Source organism: Babylonia areolata, chromosome 34, assembly GCF_041734735.1.
Source record: "Babylonia areolata isolate BAREFJ2019XMU chromosome 34, ASM4173473v1, whole genome shotgun sequence".
NCBI lineage: Eukaryota > Metazoa > Mollusca > Gastropoda > Neogastropoda > Buccinidae > Babylonia > Babylonia areolata.
In genome coordinates this window covers 22,614,617-22,635,004 of record NC_134909.1, presented here as the reverse complement: position 1 = coordinate 22,635,004, position 20,388 = coordinate 22,614,617, and the positions used below count along the sequence as shown (strand labels likewise).

The following is a 20,388-nucleotide window of genomic DNA, read 5'->3' as shown; positions in this document are numbered from 1 at the left end:
GTAGGGGTTGTGTGTTGGGTGGTAGGTAGGGGTTGTGTGTTGGGTGGTAGGGGTTGTGTGTTGGGTGGTAGGTAGGGGTTGTGTGTTGGCTGGTAGGTAGGGGTTGTGTGTTGGCTGGTAGGGGCTGTGTGTTGGGTGGTAGGTAGGGGTTGTGTGTTGGGTGGTAGGGGTTGTGTGTTGGGTGGTAGGGGTTGTGTGTTGGGTGGTAGGGGCTGTGTGTTGGGTGGTAGGTAGGGGTTGTGTGTTGGGTGGTAGGGGTTGTGTGCTGGGTGGTAGGGGTTGTGTGTTGGGTGGTAGGTAGGGGTTGTGTGTTGGGTGGTAGGGGTTGTGTGTTGGGTGGTAGGTAGGGGTTGTGTGTTGGCTGGTAGGGGTTGTGTGTTGGGTGGTAGGTAGGGGTTGTGTGTTGGGTGGTAGGTAGGGGTTGTGTGTTGGGTGGTAGGGGCTGTGTGTTGGGTGGTAGGTAGGGGTTGTGTGTTGGGTGGTAGGTAGGGGTTGTGTGTTGGGTGGTAGGGGCTGTGTGTTGGGTGGTAGGTAGGGGTTGTGTGTTGGGTGGTAGGGGTTGTGTGCTGGGTGGTAGGGGTTGTGTGTTGGGTGGTAGGTAGGGGTTGTGTGTTGGGTGGTAGGTAGGGGTTGTGTGTTGGGTGGTAGGGGTTGTGTGTTGGGTGGTAGGGGTTGTGTGTTGGGTGGTAGGTAGGGGTTGTGTGTTGGCTGGTAGGTAGGGGTTGTGTGTTGGCTGGTAGGGGCTGTGTGTTGGGTGGTAGGTAGGGGTTGTGTGTTGGGTGGTAGGTAGGGGTTGTGTGTTGGGTGGTAGGGGCTGTGTGTTGGGTGGTAGGTAGGGGTTGTGTGTTGGGTGGTAGGGGTTGTGTGCTGGGTGGTAGGGGTTGTGTGTTGGGTGGTAGGTAGGGGTTGTGTGTTGGGTGGTAGGTAGGGGTTGTGTGTTGGGTGGTAGGGGTTGTGTGTTGGGTGGTAGGGGTTGTGTGTTGGGTGGTAGGTAGGGGTTGTGTGTTGGCTGGTAGGGGTTGTGTGTTGGGTGGTAGGTAGGGGTTGTGTGTTGGGTGGTAGGTAGGGGTTGTGTGTTGGGTGGTAGGGGTTGTGTGTTGGTGGTAGGGGTTGTGTATTGGGTGGTAGGTAGGGGTTGTGTGTTGGGTGGTAGGTAGGGGTTGTGTGTTGGCTGGTAGGGGTTGTGTGTTGGGTGGTAGGTAGGGGTTGTGTGTTGGGTGGTAGGTAGGGGTTGTGTGTTGGGTGGTAGGGGTTGTGTGTTGGTGGTAGGGGTTGTGTGTTGGCTGGTAGGTAGGGGTTGTGTGTTGGGTGGTAGGGGTTGTGTGTTGGGTGGTAGGTAGGGGTTGTGTGTTGGGTGGTAGGGGTTGTGTGTTGGGTGGTAGGTAGGGGTTGTGTGTTGGGTGGTAGGGGTTGTGTGTTGGTGGTAGGGGTTGTGTGTTGGCTGGTAGGTAGGGGTTGTGTGTTGGGTGGTAGGGGTTGTGTGTTGGGTGGTAGGGGCTGTGTGTTGGGTGGTAGGGGTTGTGTGTTGGGTGGTAGGTAGGGGTTGTGTGTTGGGTGGTAGGTAGGGGTTGTGTGTTGGGTGGTAGGGGTTGTGTGTTGGGTGGTAGGGGTTGTGTGTTGGGTGGTAGGTAGGGGTTGTGTGTTGGGTGGTAGGTAGGGGTTGTGTGTTGGGTGGTAGGTAGGGGTTGTGTGTTGGGTGGTAGGGGTTGTGTGTTGGCTGGTAGGTAGGGGTTATGTGTTGGGTGGTAGGGGTTGTGTGTTGGGTGGTAGGGGTTGTGTGTTGGGTGGTAGGGGTTGTGTGTTGGGTGGTAGGTAGGGGTTGTGTGTTGGGTGGTAGGGGTTGTGTGTTGGGTGGTAGGTAGGGGTTGTGTGTTGGGTGGTAGGGGTTGTGTGTTGGGTGGTAGGTAGGGGTTGTGTGTTGGGTGGTAGGGGTTGTGTGTTGGCTGGTAGGGGTTGTGTGTTGGGTGGTAGGGGTTGTGTGTTGGGTGGTAGGTAGGGGTTGTGTGTTGGGTGGTAGGGGTTGTGTGTTGGGTGGTAGGTAGGGGTTGTGTGTTGGGTGGTAGGGGTTGTGTGTTGGGTGGTAGGGGTTGTGTGTTGGGTGGTAGGGGTTGTGTGTTGGGTGATAGGGGTTGTGTGTTGGGTGATAGGGGTTGTGTGTTGGGTGGTAGGGGTTGGGAGATGGGTTTGTGTGCATTGGGGAGTTTGTGAAGTGTGTTTGTGTGTGTGTGTATGTGTGTGGTGGGGGGTGGGGTTGGGAAGTGTGTGTATGTGCATATGTGTGTGTGTGTGTGTGTGTGTGTGTGCATATATACACGTGTGTGTGTGTTTTATGTGTGTGAGTGTACCTGTTGTGGTGCGTATGTGGGTGTGTGAACATGTATGTACATATGAATGTGCATACACTGTGTGTGTGTGTGTGTGTGTGTGTGTGTGTGTGTGTGTGTGTTATGTGAACCTGTATGTGTGTGTAACCCCCCCCCAAAAAAAATCAAAACCATGTGTGAAAAAAAAGTAGTGAGAGAGAGAGAGAGAGAGAGAGAGAGAGAGAGAGAGAGAGAGAGATTTTATCAGGGGACACATCATTTGTTTTTTGCATGTACATGTATATATGTGACTGCATGCACGCTGGTATAATTTACTGTTCCTATCTTTTCACCAAGTATGCAAATGCAGTATTGTTGATGTAGACAAACATTCACTGCGGGGAGAAAGTACATCCATCCCTCTTTCCACGTCAGTCAGGAACCTCAGTGTTGTCCTTGACAATACACTGTCCATGCAAAAATTTATCAGTCAGACATGTCAGTCCTGCTACTGTCAACTGCGACGCATCAGTGCCGTCCGGAAATATCTGTCCACTGACGCAACATCTAGACTTGTCATTTCTCTCATTCTCTCTCGCCTTGACTACTGTAACTCTCTATTGTCTGGTTTGCCTGCTTCATCCATTCAGTCCCTTCAGCGCATACAAAACTCTGCTGCTCGACGCGTCCTCAGAAAGAAAAGATCTGAGCACATCACTCCTCTTTTGCAACATCTCCACTGGCTCCCTGTCTCACACCGAATAAAGTACAAGATCAGCACTCTATGTTTATTCACAAAACTGCCCCTTCCTATCTCTGCGGCTGCCTTCACCTCTACACTCCATCTCGCTCACTACGATCGGCCTCGGATCCACTCTGTTTACGCATACCCAGGTTCAAACACTCAACTGTTGGCCGCCGTTCTTTCTCTGTCTCTGGACCTTGCGATTGGAATGAACTTCCTCTTTCGCTTTGTCAAGTCTCCACACTCGGCTCTTTCAAGTCTGGCCTTAAAACCCACCTCTTCTCAAAATAGCCTCCTTTCCCTGCCTCTTCCTTGTCTTTAGTTTCTCCAGTTTTAGAGTTATGCATGCGTGTGAATGACTGGTGCGAAAGCGCTTTGATTTGTCTCTGCACAAGATCCAGTGCTATATAAATACCATTATTATTATTATTATAAATCAAACTGAGCGTCTAGTCATTCAGATGAGACGATAAACCAAGGTTCAGTGTGCAGTATGGACTTGGGACACTGAAAAAAACAACAACAAAAAACCCCATGGCAACAAGAGTGTTGTCCCCTGGGAACATTCTACAGGAGAAATCCATTCTGATAGGTACACAACAACATTAGCCTGCACACAGGGCCTGACTGAACACCTTGGGGTTATGCTGCTGGTCAGGCATCTGCCTAGCAGATGTGGTGCAGCGTGTATGGATTTGTCCAAACGCAGTGACGCCTCCTTGAGAAACTGAAACTGAAAACTGAAAACTGACTGGTCCTGACAGTATGCGGAGAACCTCTTCAGGCCACAGGCTGCCGGCAGCTCTCAGAGGTTTTCCGGCGCCGCCGGGAAGGAGAGCGACAGTGAGGAGAGATACAGTCAGCCGTCCCCCTCCCCCTCCCCCTCCCCAAACCCTCCTCCCCCTCCACCCTCCAGCGGGCCTCGCTACACTCAGCATCCTGGCAACATGCGGCCAAATGCCAAGCCAAGTCCGCCTAAAAGTAAGCTGTAATAATTAATTGCAATGTTTTAAAAGCGAATATGTGAAATGCTTTTATTTGAGAATATATGTTTATTACTCTTGTTTAATCAAGTAAACTGCGTGTGTGGGGTGGGTGGGGGTTGGGTGGGTGCGAGTGTGTGCTGATTATCTGGTTGTGGTTTTCCGCAATTTATCTCTATTCTTATGTTCCCCATGTTGTTTACTTGTCTATGTTGTGATAATGCACATGACCAAACTTATGTTCCCCATGTTGTTTACTTGTCTATGTTGTGATAATGCACATGACCAAACTTATGTTCCCCATGTTGTTTACTTGTCTATGTTGTGATAATGCACATGACCAAACTTCTCTAGTTGGAGATAAAGTTATTCTTATCCTTATTCTGTTCTGCAGAGTGGTGGTGGTGATGGTGGTGGTGGTGGTGATGGTGGTGGTGGTGGTGATGATGTGGTGGGGGTGGGGGGGATTTGGTGGGGGTGGGTGGTGGATGGGGGGGGGGAGGGGGTGAGATGGGGTTCTTGCTTTTTGCTGGCGGTGGTAATATAGTGGCTCTGATTTTAAGTTTTTAGTTTGATTACATATTTTGTAGATTTTTTTTTTGGGGGGAGGGGGGTTGCATGGTATTTATGTGTGGAGGGAGTTTAAGATTTTTTTTTTTTAACTTGTGTGGTATGTGTGTGTGTGGAAAGATGTGGGTGGTGCATGTTTGTGACTCTGTGTGTGTGTGTGTGTGTGTGTATGTGTGTCTGTGTCTGTGTGAGGGAAAGCCTTCGTGGCTCTTGCGTGATTCCAGCTCAACAACAACAACAAAACAATAAACGCAGAGGAGGAGTGAGAGGGGTGTGTGTAGGGGTGGGTGTGTGTGTGTGTGTGGGGGGGGGGAGGGCAGGTGGGGGAAGGGATTGCCACAAGTGGACCAAGAATTATAACATTATCTTTATAACCTTCTCAGTACATATGGTCACTAGTTGACAGTGGGGTTTTTTTTTTCCACCTTTGGTTTTGTTGTACACATCAGTAATACACTTTTGATGTGCATGGCTCAACGCTCGGCTTATATAAGAGACTGTCATAAGCTCACAGCTGGGCCAGCAGCAGTGGAAACTGTATGATCAACGGCTTCTTCACTGCAGTGGGAATTCTATTACAGCTTTTGTCCTTTGTGAGGGACCATGACGCATAAACTAGGAGGCACTGGCTCTCGGTGCTGTAATGTTGGTGGGGCTTGTTGGTCTTTTGGGGACCATCCCAATACCAGCTGTCCTGAAGCCGTCTCGGCCACGAGAGTGATGATGTAACTTGTACAAGAGACTCGATGGGCGCAATAACCGAGTGGTTAAAGCGTTGGACTGTCAATCTGAGGGTCCCGGGTTCAAATCACGGTGACGGCGCCTGGTGGGTGAAGGGTGGAGATTTTTACGATCTCCCAGGTCATCATATGTGCAGACCTGCTAGTGCCTGAACCCCCTTCGTGTGTATACGCAAGCAGATCAAATACGCACAGTAAAGATCCTGTAATCCATGTCAGCGTTCGGTGGGTTATGGAAACAAGAACATACCCAGCATGCACACCCCCGAAAACGGAGTATGGCTGCCTACATGGCGGGGTAAAAACGGTCATACACGTAAAAGCCCACTCGTATGCATACGAGTGAACGTGGGAGTTGCAGCCCACGAACGCAGAAGAAGAAGAAGAAGAGTACAAGAGACTTTCCTCTGTAGTCAGATTCTAGCCCAGATAGTCGGGGACAGCGGTGGCCTTCTCTGTTGTTCTGATGGCTGTAGTCAGGCATGACTGGCTGTCACAGGATATGTGTGATTCCAGACACCTTCCAGAAACAGCCGGCACCAGCAGCCAGCACCAGTAAGACGCCGTCTTCCACCAACATCGGTGGAAGAGGAAAATCGACTTCCACATCAATGCCTGGTGCAGCACGACGGTCATCTGGAAGGTGATTTTTTTTTTTTTTTTTTTTTTTCAAAATATAGGAGGAAGGATGCGGAATAATTAATGATGATACTACTACTATTACTATTACTACTACTGCTGCTGCTGCTGCTGCTGTTGAATCTACTACTAATGATGATAGTAATGATGATATTATAATAATGATAATAGCAATAATAATGATAATGATGATGATAATAATGGAAATTGATACAGTGCCTTCGAACGCTCAAGGCGCTTTATTTACAGTAACAGCAAAAAGTAATGCCAAAGAAACAGTAATATGGTATGGTGTATAACGTAAAAAGATAACACTAGCAGCACACACACACAGACACACAGACACAGACACACACACACACACACACACACTAACTCACACACACACACACACACACACACACACACACACACACACACACACACACACACACACACACACATATGGACATACACACACACACACACACAAACACACATGGGCATAGACACACACACACACACACACACACACACACACACACACACACACACACACACTCACACACACACACAGAGGCAACCGCACACACACTCCTTTTCCCATCCTCATGCACACACATCACAATCAAGTAATCAGTCTGGGTGGGAACTGCATGTTCTAACACAGTAGGGAGGGGTAGGCCTCACCATAGTAAAGGGTAAAGAGTAATTATAAAGCTTTAGGCCTTTATCATAGTAATGGGTAAAGAGTAATCATAAAGCTTTAGGCCTCCACCATAGTAAAGGGTAAAGAGTAATTATAAAGCTTTAGGCCTCCACCATAGTAAAGGGTAAAGAGTAATTATAAAGCTTTAGGCCTTTATCATAGTAATGGGTAAAGAGTAATTATAAAGCTTTAGGCCTCCACCATAGTAATGGGTAAAGAGTAATTATAAAGATTTAGGTCTTCACCATAGTAATGGGTAAAGAGTAATTATAAAGATTTAGGCCTCCACCATAGTAATGGGTAAAGAGTGATTATAAAGATTTAGGTCTTCACCATAGTAATTGGTAAAGAGTGATTATGAAGCTTTAGGCCTTCATCATGGTAATTGGTAAAGAGTGATTATGAAGCTTTAGGCCTTCATCATAGTAATGGGTAAAGAGTGATTATGAAGCTTTAGGCCTTCATCATAGTAATGAGTAAAGAGTAATTATGAAGCTTTAGGCCTTCATCATGGTAATGGGTAAAGAGTAATTATAAAGATTTAGGCCTCCACCATAGTAAAGGGTAAAGAGTGATTATGAAGCTTTAGGCCTTCATCATGGTAATGGGTAAAGAGTGATTATGAAGCTTTAGGCCTTCATCATGGTAATGGGTAAAGAGTGATTATGAAGCTTTAGGCCTTCATCATAGTAATGGGTAAAGAGTAATTATGAAGCTTTAGGCCTTCATCATGGTAATGGGTAAAGAGTAATTATGAAGCTTTAGGCCTTCATCATGGTAATGGGTAAAGAGTGATTATGAAGCTTTAGGCCTTCATCATGGTAATGGGTAAAGAGTGATTATGAAGCTTGTCTGGCAACACACTGTCCATGAAGGTCTGGGGTTGATTCCCAGTCTCACCAGCCATTTCTGTCCAAACAATTATAACGATGATGATGATGACGACGACAATGAAAGCACTGTGAACTGTAGAGAAAGATGGCAAAATTTGTGAAGGCGCTTTATCTGTCAGTACAGTGTGTGTGAGGGCCAGGGTTCACACCTTGTTGTCACCCTTTCTACCAAGTTGGGTTCACACCCTGCTGTCACCCTTTCTACCAAGTTGGGTTCACACCCTGCTGTCACCCTTTCTACCAAGTTGGGTTCACACCCTGCTGTCAGCCTTTCTACCAAGTTGGGTTCACACCCTGCGGTCACCCTTTCTACCAAGTTGGGTTCACACCCAGCTGTCACCCTTTCTACCAAGTTGGGTTCACACCCAGCTGTCACCCTTTCTACCAAGTTGGGTTCACACCCAGCTGTCACCCTTTCTACCAAGTTGGGTTCACACCCTGCTGTCACCCTTTCTACCAAGTTGGGTTCACAACCTGCTGTCACTCTTTCTACCAAGTTTGAACTGGAAAATCAAACCGAGCGTCTAGTCGTTTTCGATCAGACAATAAACCAAGGTTCTCAGTTTCGATACCCCTCCACTTCCGTGCTTGGGGTGAGTCCTGTCAATGTCGTCAGTATCGGCAGATTCATGGGGGGGCTGTTGTTTGAGGGACGTGGTGGCGGTCTCCACTCTGGGAGAGACGCTCACTCAGTCTGGCTCCGCGACTAAGCCATTATTGTCGTTAGTAGGGGGCTTAGTAGGTGGTGTCCTAAGTACGTTAAAACAGAACAGGCACCACTGAACACCACTGAAGTGACTCAGCAGCAGTGCAGGGTCTCCTCTGGTGTGTGGCCTCCTGGCAACCTAACATCGTTCCCTGTGGACTTCCGTCACTGGAACTGCGACGGACGAGCCCAGGTGTGGCCGTGTATGGGGGAATCTAAATGAGCAGCGTGGGAGTAATGCCACTGAAATGGCGCAGATGATGGGGCAGCAAAAAAAACAACAACAACAAAAAAACAATACAAGGTCCCTTGTCCGGCACACACTTGGCACACTGAGGAAGAACCCATGGCAATGTTTAGTGTTGTCATCTGGCAAAGCTTTATGGAAGAAATCCACACTTATGGGTACACAGTTATCTGTGCATGCACTCAAAACCTGCGGTGTAGCGTGTATGGGTTTGTGTGAATGCAGTGACGCCTCCATGAGAAACTGAAACTGTCAATTAACAAATAATGAGGCCAGGAGACGATATGATTAACAAATAGTGAGGCTAATTTGTGTTTGCACATTTCTTCTGTCTTTGCTGCTGTGTGCACATGTCAAATGATTGGTATAGGGACAGGCCCGGCGCTTCCTTTTTTGAGGAAGTGTCTGGGTTTGTTCCAATGTACCTTTTATTTACCTGTGTGCTAGCTGAATCAGTAGCGTAAGCAGCACTGACTTGAAGCTGTGTACCTTGTGTAATGGAGAGAGTTACCACTCTTTACTATTTGTGAAACTGTCAAATTTATTTGATGTGTGAGGGAGTGTGTGTGGCTCTTTTGTGTTTGGTGGGTGAATATGTTTGTTTGTTTGTTTATTTGTTTACTTATTCATTGACACCTTTGAGCAACAACTGTGTATATCCAGGACGGCCATTTTGGGACAGTTCTTAAGTTAAACCCACTTGAAAAGTTTGAAAGCTGTGTGTGTGTGTGTGTGTGTGTGTGTGTGTGTGTGTGTGTGCATGCAGGTTTCAGTTTCAGTTTTTAATTCTTATTTTCCTTTCCTTTTTTTTTTTTTTGGTTGCATTTTATTCTATTTCATTATCTGTCTGCTTACTTTAATTATTAAAAAAAAAAATTATTTATTGATTAATTCAATGACATATCCATTTATTTGTTCATGGTTTTTTCCCCTCAAGGACTGACTAAGCGCATTGGGTTATGCTGCAGTACAGGCATCTGCTTAGCAGATGTGGTGTAGCACATATGGATTTGTCTGAATGTAATGATGCCTCCTTGAGTAGCTGAACTGAACTGAACTGAGCTGAGCATGCGTGTATACATGTGTGAGATTTTCATGAGCAAAAAAACAACAACAACAACAACGACAAAAAGAAACCCAACCCAAACATGACAAACACTGGTATTTGTATTTGTATTTGTATTTCTTTTTATCACAACAGATTTCTCTGTGTGAAATTCGGGCTGCTCTCCCCAGGGAGAGCGCGTCGCTATACTACAGTGCCACCCTTTTTTTTTTTTTTTGTATTTTTTCCTGCGTGCAGTTTTATTGGTTTTTCCTATCGAAGTGGATTTTTCTACAGAATTTTGTCAGGAACAACCCTTTTGTTGCCGTGGGTTCTTTTACGTGCGCTAAGTGCATGCAGCACACGGGACCTCGGTTTATCGTCTCATCCGAATGACTAGCGTCCAGACCACCACTCAAGGTCTGGTGGAGGGGGAGAAAATATCGGCGGCTGAGTTGTGATTCGAACCAGCGCGCTCAGATTCTCTCTCGCTTCCTAGGCGGACGCGTTACCTCTAGGCCATCACTCTACTGGTACCCACCCCCCACTGTGTTTGATTGCAGTTCCAGCAGCCCCTCTCCACCAGGCATGCCAAGCGGAGTGCAGGGGAAGAAGTTCCATGGGACGGGGTTCAAACCTGGGGCCAACGCTCCATCCAACGGACGAACAAACGGCAGGGGAGGCAAGCAGTGAGACGGCCTGACGGACCCAGGTCCTCGCAGACTAGGGCTTTATACCCTTATCAGTGCAGCTGCACTGCTGTTCTTGTGGACCAGTGTGTACAACGGCTGAGTGCGCCGTCGAAGCTGTGCTTCATACATACACGAATCGCACGCTACGTCATCAGAAATGCGCTCAGTCCTCTTGAAAACACCGCAGAAAAAACGTTTTGTGCGCTTTCAGTGCAGCTGCACCTCAGTTTCTGTGGACTGACCTGTGCACTGTCGAAGCTGTCGTACATACATGAATCGCACACGACGTCATCAGAAACATGCTCAGTCCTCTTGAAAACACTGCTGGAAAACTTGTAGAATTAATGCTTTGTACGCAGTCCTCTTGAAACCATTGCCGAACAGCTGGTAGAGGCTAAAGCCAGTGAGCAGCATGTATGGAGTGAGAATACGACTGACTGAGAAAGTGAAAGTGAACGTGCCCGCTGCAGTGTGGAAATATCCGTACTTAGTCCAAGGGCAGCAACTTGGTATTTTGGAGAATTCAAAACTCAGGATACAAAGTGTTAACTCTATCATCGGCTTTGGATCCACTCTGTTTAAGCATACCCAGATTCAAACACTCGACTGTTGGCCGCCGTTTTTTCTCTGTCTCTGGACCTTGCAATTGGAATGAACTTCCTCTTTTGCTTCGTCAAGTCTCCGCACTCAGCTCTTTCAAGTCTGGCCTTAAAACCCACCTCTTCCCAAAATAGCCTCCCTTGCCTGCCTCTTCCTTGTCTTCAGTTTCTCCAGTTTTAGAGTTATGCATGCATGTGAATGACTGGTGCGAAAGTGCTTTGATTTGTCTTTGCACAGATACCATTGTTATTATTATTATTATTAATATTATTATTATTATTATTAACTGCCAAACTGTACCTGGTCAACCTGATTGAAACGAGACATTGATAGATTGTGGTTAGTAGGTTTGCAGATTGTGATTAAACCATGGCTTCCCTTCCGCAGTGCTGTGCGACAACCAGACTTTCGTGTGTCGCTGTTTGCATGGTGGAGGTTTGAACCGGTGTCTGTGATGACTGAACACCTCAATTCTGTTCAGTTGAGTTTCTCAAGAAGGCATCGCTGTGTTTGGACAAATCCATATACTCTACACCACATTTGCTAAGTAGATGCCTGACCAGCAGCATAATACAATGCTCTTAGTCAAGCTTTGTGGGAAAATAAAATAAAATAAAATAAAATTAAATTAAATAAAGTGAAATAAGACAATATATACATAATTATATATATATATATATATATATATGTGTGTGTGTGTGTGTGTGTGTGTGATAGAGTAAGTATGGCTTGGAGCTGTGATTTATTAAGAGATATTAAAGAATTAGCACATCCTTTGCTCACAGCACCAAGTTGCAACAGAGATCACTTGGTGGTAAAGGGCTGCGGTCTAGGGATGGATTGAATTTGGATAAAAGAATTGAAACATTAAAGGGAATGATTTTTGATCAATCTAGGGATGGATTGAATTTGGATAAAAGAATTGAAACATTAAAGGGAATGGTTTTTGATCAATCTAGGGATGGATTGAATTTGGATAAAAGAATTGAAACATTAAAGGGAATGGTTTTTGATCAATCTTGTGATGGATCTTTACCCTGTCATAAGGATATTCGTGTGATATGTGCATTCTGTCGTTGTATTGAAAACTGGCCTTGGAATGCCGGCAGTTCATTCCATTTCTTTTCTATCACAAGGCAGTGATGAGAGTGTCAGTGCTGTGTGTGTAGGTACATGTGTGCCGACGTTCACACCATATACCTGTGCTTGTATGGACATGCTGTTGCAGAATCAAGCATTGAACTTCTTCTTCTTCTGCGTTCACTCGTATGCACACGAGTGGGCTTTTACGTGTATGACCGTTTTTACCCTGCCATGTAGGCAGCCATACTCCGTTTTCAGGGGTGTGCATGCTGGGTATGTTCTTGTTTCCATAACCCACCGAACGCTGACATGGATTGCAGGATCTTTAACGTGCATATTTGATCTTCTGCTTGCATATACACACGAAGGGGGTTCAGGCACTAGCAGGTCTGCACATATGTTGACCTGGGAGATCGTAAAAATCTCCAGCCTTTACCCACAAGGCGCCGTCACCGTGATTCGAACCCAGGACCCTAAGATTGACAGTCCAATGCTTTAACCACTCGGCTATTGCGCCTGTCTGTTGGACTTCAAATCCAGTGTTCACCAGTGACCAGGGTTCAAGGCCTTGTTTCAGCATGGTGCTGTGTCCTGGGGAAAGGTACTTCACTCCCATTTTCCTCACTCCACCCAGCTGTGATAGCTACCTGACTTTGGTCGGGGAAGGTTAAAATGACGGAAGGGGAGCATTTGGCCCTGCCTTCCTGTGCTGAGCCCTGGACACAGTGGGTGTGAATTCACTGCCTTCCTGTGTTGAGCCCTGGACACTGGATATGAATTCACTGTCTTCCTGTGCCGAGCCCTGGACACAGTGGACATGAATTCATTGCCTTCTTTTGCTGAGCCCTGGACACAGTGGATATGAATTCACTGCCTTCCTGTGCTGAGCCCTGGACACCGTGGATATGAATTCACTGCCTTCCTGTGCTGAGCCCTGGACACAGTGGATATGAATTCACTGCCTTCCTGTGCTGAGCCCTGGACACAGTGGATATGAATTCACTGCCTTCCTGTGCTGAGCCCTGGACACAGTGGATATGAATTCACTGCCTTCCTGTGCTGAGCCCTGGACACAGTGGATATGGATTCACTGCCTTCCTGTGCCGAGCCCTGGACACAGTGGACATGAATTCACTGCCTTCCTATGCCGAGCCCTGGACACAGTGGACATGGATTCACTGCCTTCCTGTGCCGAGCCCTGGACACAGTGGACATGGATTCACTGCCTTCCTGTGCCGAGCCCTGGACACAGTGGACATGGATTCACTGCCTTCCTGTGCCGAGCCCTGGACACAGTGGATATGAATTCACTGCCATGATGGTCGTGAATGACTGTTGGAACTTTAACCGTTGAACTTGTTCTGGTATGTTCTTTCTGCATGTATGTGAGTGCAAGAGCGTGTTAGTTTTCTTCAGATAATTTGACCTGCCATCTGAAGTGGCCAGCCACCTTGTGCTTCTTGACATGATTGCTTTGTACTCATTCATATTCATGGTGGTTGTTTATATATTCCATGCTGTTGTTGTGTAATAGACGGTCGATTTACAATATTCTTCCCTGTGTTCACATTTGGATGTGAATTTCTGTTATTAGAATATGTACAAAATGTGAAATATAAATGGACTGGGGGAAAGCAATGCACTTTTTTTTTTCAACTAGCTGGGGGAATTGGAAAAGTATTGAGTGGATACGGAAAATAAAATAAAACTAAATGGTGCTGGTTGATGTGTATTAGTTGTTGGAACACACAACGCATCTTGCTTAGTACCACTGAAAACGCTTCTCTTGCCTGTGACTTCAGTAATGTCAGTCTTGTTGTTATGTTAGCCTTTCATTTTTCAGGTCAGTTTTGTGGTGGATACGTTACACACTCACTCACCAGCTGTACTTCCCACATCGCGGGATGTGAAATTCGAAGGTTTGAGCTGCTTTTGTGATGGAGCGGAATCAAAATTCAGATGCAGAGCTTCTTTATACGGACAGTGTTGGTCAGAAAATGAAAATGATTTTATTTGTCATTGTTGTTGTATTATTTTTGTTTTTGACTCACTTGTGTAAACAAAGTGAGTATATGTTTTAACCCGGTGTTCGGTTGTCTGTGTGTGTGTGTGTGTGTGTGTCTGTGTGTCCGTGGTAAACTTTAACATTGACATTTTCTCTGCAACTACTTTGTCAGTTGACACCAAATTAGACATAAAAATAGGAAAAATTCAGTTCTTTCCAGTCATCTTGTTTAAAACAATATTGCACCTCTGGGATGGGCACAAAAAAATAAAAAATGAAGCCGAATTATATGCAAACTGCATTTACTGTCATATTTATATTTTTTGTATTCTCTAAACTTGGCACTTTGATCCTGATATTCTGACCCAACAACAAGAGCAGTCATTATTATCATTTTTTGTTCAAACAGGAACTTCTTTTGCTAAGCATGGAAGTTTTATTTATTTTGCAAACGTTTTGGTGCAGATAGTAAAAAAGGGAAATTCCTCTGTAATTATGCAAGGGGACTTAATTTGCTTTAAACTGATCTTTCTCATCTTAAACATTACATTTTGAAATTATACACAATACATAAAAAGCTTGGATTTTTTTTTTCAGTGTTTCACAAGTGAGTCTTGAAGGCCTTTCCTCTCTTGTTTGGTCTATCATCTACAGTGACAAGACATTAACCTTTACCGTATTTTGTCATTTTCCCACTCATTCCTCCATTGTGGATCTGCCAGACCCATACTTGCTATGGAATCAGACAAGCAATGCTCCCGTTTGTTTGCCATGGATTTGTTGGACGTGCTTCATTTATTGGTATTTTTTTAAAAAGAAGAAAAAAAAAGTCATCCTGACCCATGATGTATGTACCTTCTCCTTCTGCATTCACTCGTATGCATACGAGTGGGCTTTTACGTGTATGACCGTTTTTACCCTGCCATGTAGGCAGCCATACTCCATTTTCGGGGGTGTGCATGCTGGGTATGTTCTTGTTTCCATAACCCACCGAACGCTGACATGGATTACAGGATCTTTAACGTGCGTATTTGATCTTCTGCTTGCATATACACACGAAGGGGGTTCAGGCACTAGCAGGTCTGCACATATGTTGACTTGGGAGATCGTAAAAATCTCCACCCTTTACCCACCAGGCGCCGTCACCGTGATTCGAACCCGGGACCCTCAGATTGACAGTCCAACGCTTTAACCACTCGGCTATTGCGCCCATCCATGATGTACCATAAATGTGAAATAAAACAACTGGACTGACCTAACATGTAGAAATTGTTCATGGTGTGTTTTCTGTCATCTCATCTTTCATGCAACCAGTGTGTGGCTTGTGCAGTTGTGCAATTTAGGTAATGATGTGAACCAACAGTCCACATTTTCTGTCTATGAAAAAACATATCACTGAAGAAATCAGTCTTGGTGAATGTAAATTGTGGATATGATGTGAATGAAGATTCCACTTTTTATACGTCAGAAGAATTATCATTAAAAGAAAGAAAAAACACACCTAGAATTTTGCAAATTTTGAATAGATCCCGCTTATTTGTCATGCACACCAACGCAACATATTATGGAGACTTGTGAGATTAAACAAACTGTGTGTGTAGTTTGTTTTAGTTTGACTCATAAAAACTAAACAATGGTCTCACCTTTGTGTGTGTGCGTGCATCCCATAATTTTGGACTTTTTCTTTTCTTCATTTGATTGCGGTGGGGATGATGAATATGTTGCTATGGGGATCTTTATCATGTTTTATGTTGATGTCCTTCATATTATTGTGACTTATTTATTTGACAGTGTTCTTGTCTAGAATTGAAAAGTTTTGTACAGACAATGTTTATATTTATTTACTCTGAAACCGTCCGTTTATACTGTGATATATATATATATACTTTTCGTTGCACTTTTTATATTGCATTTTATTATGATATTTTTTTTAGTTTTATGTTGCCTGACTTTACTCAGAAGAGATAGGCAAATAAAGATTTTACAATGAATTCCACTGTTATATATTTTTACAATAGATTTCGGTTTTTTTCTCTCTCAGTTTAATGAATACTGTAAATCTGTCATAAAAAATGCATCCTTTATTATAATTTAGAATGTGTTTTATTATTTACAGATGTAGGGTAAAAGGTAACATGATCATATTTATACTTTGAAAAGAAATCAGTTTGTAAAAATTTCAATATTGTGGCGGTTTCAGACATATATGCATGAACACATGCAGACTTTAACATGTGAACACATACACACATACATATATATTTATACTTAATGAGAAGTGTCTATTGACTTGTCTAGTTTTCAGGTTTTACATTAATAATCCCCTGTTAACTGGTTTGTATAGCTGAGAATTTTGTTGTTTTTCAGAGTGGTAGCCGTTTCACTCACAGACATAAGTGTGCACACATGCAGACACGCATGCACACACACACACACACACATACTTAACACTTGATTAGAAGTGTCAGTGGTGCTGTCTAGTTTCCAGGTTTTACATTAGTGCCGAGTCCTGGACACAGTGGGCATAAATTAACTGCCCCTGAGGCCATGAAAGGTTGTGGGATCTTTTAATCTGGTTACATTACTGTGGTCCATTGTTGAATTGAATATGATCTCAGTTGATTGTTTACTGCCCGATCAAGTGTGTGAGAGCATGACAAGTGCAGAACTTGGATGCGTGATAGATGAGGATGTGTCTGTGCATGTGTCTTTTTTCCGCTCATGGAATCATCATGATAAAATGTTGGTTATTTGTTAACATGCTTATCAGTGCAGAGTGCAGATGTTTCATGCAACTATCCACACCCAAAAAAGGATGGGTGTTGTGGTCTCCCGCTGACCTGACATCCATAGTTCCATGTGGGCAACTGGCGCTGGGACTGCGACAGTCTCCAGGTGTGGCTGTGTGTGTGGGGGGAAGGGTGTGTAGGTGGGGGGGGGGGGGGGGGGGATGAATTCTGTGGGAGTAAAGCCACTGACTTGGGACTTATGATAGGGCAGCTCCAAAAACAAAAAGAGAAAAAAAAAAACCCACAAAAAAACAATTAAAATATCATTATAAGAAAAAAGAAAAAGGACATTGTGAAACTTTATGCAGTGTGAAAATTATCAATGACAACACAGAAGGAGAGGGAGAAAAAGAAAATCCACGTAGCAAGATTTCTTTCTTTTTTTTTCTGAGAGAGGGGTGTAGTTGAGATAGCGTCAAGAATGAACATGGTGTGCCAGTTCACTGATAACTTACACTGTTATCTCTGTCTCTGTGTGTCATGTTTTCTTTGTGAATCACTTGACCTGAATGCACGCACATTTTTATAAAGAAAGTAGAATGTGCAAGATGTGCATTGTTGAAGAAAAAAAGAAAAAGATGTCACATTTTGAGATTTAATCATTGTAAGGCTAATGGTGATTAAATTCTGGAGTTGCTGTCCTGAAGTTCAGAAGAAGAAATGACCGACATTTAAAATGACTGTTTGAAATCCTTTTATTTATTTTTGTTGTTGTTGTTGTTTTGTTTTTTTCTGTGCTGTGAACTTTTGCAAAGTGCACTTTTTGATATATCTTTACACAATACCGTCCTTTTTTTTCTTTTTTTTTTACCTGTGAAATCTGTATGAAAACCTCGGTTTGGGGATGATTTATGAATTTCATGCATTCTATACTTTCCTTAAAGACAATGTATGAACTTTGGATGGAAGGATGATTTACATGTAAATAAACAACGTTAAAGACTTGTTATTTCTTTTGTCTGTTTTTAGATGTATTTTAGTCTCTGATTAGGAAGGAGAGTCGTATTCCTAATCTATTTGAACATGTCCATGTTTGTATTTTCCTCTTCTTCAGTCTTGAGCAATCAAATACACAATTTCAGTGTGTTTTTTTGGTATGATTTGTGTTTATTTATTTCATCATGCCACCAAAGCTTACAGAAAACAACTCCCACAGAATAAATTACACGAAGGTCAAAATGACTTGCATATTTGTGCATACACGCACACTCTCTCACAAATGACATATAAACAACATACATATTTAAAACTTATGATTTACGTTCACGAACTTCTATACAGCTCTCAGACTGATCAACATAACATACATGCATTTCACACACAGATGCAGACTCACATACTGTATAAACACATGCACAGTGACTCATTACAAATACACAGAGCACTCAACACATTGGTAAATATCTTTTCCATTAATACACTAATACATAGCTCATTCAAATTAAGCTTTGATGTGACTGTGCACCCACATAACCAAAAGCATTTGGTGAAATCTCATCTGCACCACACACACACAGCACATAGGTGCCTACACAACCATCAATATTATTGACATTACATGCATTTTGCTTTGCCAAGTCTCTGCATTCAGCTCTTCCATGTCTGGCCTTGGAACCTACCTCCTTCCAAAGTAGTTCCTCCCTCCACTCCCAACTCCCCTTATTGCCGATAGTTCTCTTCTCGTTTTCTACCAACATGTATTCATTCTATAACTTTTGCCTTCAGCCATTTGACTTAAGATTATGCATGTGTGTGAATATCAGGTGTGAATGCGCTTCATTTGTCACCGTACAAAAGTCCATGCTGTATGGACATTTATGGAACGTGCCTGTGTGCTTACATGAGTGTAAGTGGGTTGGGAAAGTGGCGTCATGTGTGTCTGCAGTGGGTGTGAATTGATTTATTCTTAATTATCATTTTAGCACTTAGTTTTATGAGTTTTGTTCAAATGTATGTGAAGCGATTTGAGCTGAGAAAAAGAGCTGAATAAGTGTTCATGATTATTATTATTATATTCACCATTATTGTTGTTAATTACACATGACACTAACAGTGACCTTGTATGTTATTGCACTGCCTACACAACCACATACAGGAAGTGATGTCCCATCCACACCACACACACATACACAGCATATCTATTCTAAACCAACACATTTAAAATGCTATTTACATTCAAGTAATCGCATGCTAAAATCAGGCTGACCTTGCATGCAACACCACATGCCCAAATACCCACAGACATTAACATACAAACAGTGATGTTCAGTTCACACACCTTTTTTTTTTTTTTTTTTCAGGCAACTGCTGTTCCGACTATTTGGGCTAGAATTTGATTACAGTGGAGAGTGTCTTCCCCACTCTCTCAGCCAAGAGGGTTTTAGGACAGTCGGCGTTGGGATGGTTCCCAAAGGCCAGCTAGCCCACAAGGCTGCAGCACTAAGAGCCAGTGCAATTTTGCCTCCTAGTTTGAAAGTCATAGTCCTTCACAAAAGACTAAGCTGTAAATGGTTTCCCATTGACTGGAGAAACCACTGACAATACAACTCTCACTTTGCTGTTGGCCCATATGTAAAACTTATGTCAATCTATGATATAAGCCGAGTTTTGGGCCAAACACACTACACTCACACAAAATGCAAACGCACACCACACAGGCATCAACACATCCATAAGTGTTATTTACATTCATGTAATTATACACTACACTGTAGCTGACCATGTATATAACAGCACTGCCCACATGACCACCCACATACAAATGCTGAAATAGCCATGCCCTGTCTACACACTCACACAGACACGACACCACACAAACACAGCACTCACACAACACACACACACCACACGCACACTATAAACAGCCACAAGAAAAAAAAACCCAAAAAACATCCACAGCACTCACACAACACACACACACCACACTATAAACAGCCACAAGAAAAAAAAACCAAAACATCCACAGCACTCACACAACACACACACACCACACACACACAATAAACAGCCACCAGAAAAAAACAACAAAACATCCACCAACCAGTCAACCTCAGGAAAAAGCGTGCGCGCTCACACACACACACCCACTTGCACACACACACACATACACTGAACAGGTTCATTTATTTATACACATAAAACTTAACGGTGAGGAGAAAAATGTCTATGACAGTGCCTGGCCCACAGCCGAACAGTCTCACAACTCTACGTATACTGACCTCCCATGAGTATGGCTTAGGATTCTCTTGCAACAGAAGGTGCAAAGAAGTCCTTCCCTGATAACACTGCGTACAGCCAGTGCTACAGTGGACCATGTTTACACTGTTTAGCACTGTTCAAGACGACGAATGATGCTATAAAAAAGAAAGAAAAAAAAAAAGCATACGACATCTGTATGAAAAACAAAGTAAAAACAGATAACCCGATTTCAAACATCATTTTCATGAATTTCTAGTTCATCAATTGCAACCTCTATCTGTTACACAATACGTTACATCAAAAAAGCATTTTGCTGACCACAACAACAAAAAAGTGAGTGTTTTGATTGGAAGTCATCATCATTACAAGCTTCAAAACTTTTCAAGAGGGATTAACTCAGAACTTAACTTTCCCCCAAACCGCTGTTCTGCAGATGCAACATTCTCTCCCTTCCCTTCCTCA

At 43.9% G+C, this 20,388-nt stretch overlaps 1 protein-coding gene across 1 annotated transcript in view; it reads left to right on the top strand.

The window, feature by feature from the left end:
* Positions 1–12,953, top strand: part of LOC143277654 (uncharacterized) — a 23,374-nt gene extending 10,421 nt beyond the window's left edge. The window contains exons 6-8 of the mRNA XM_076582549.1: positions 3,813–4,029; positions 5,858–5,984; positions 10,123–12,953. Coding sequence (XP_076438664.1) covers positions 3,813–4,029; positions 5,858–5,984; positions 10,123–10,252 — 474 coding nt within the window. The 3' untranslated portion in view covers positions 10,253–12,953. The remainder of the gene's footprint in view (positions 1–3,812; positions 4,030–5,857; positions 5,985–10,122) is intronic.
* The last annotated feature ends 7,435 nt before the right edge of the window (positions 12,954–20,388 follow it).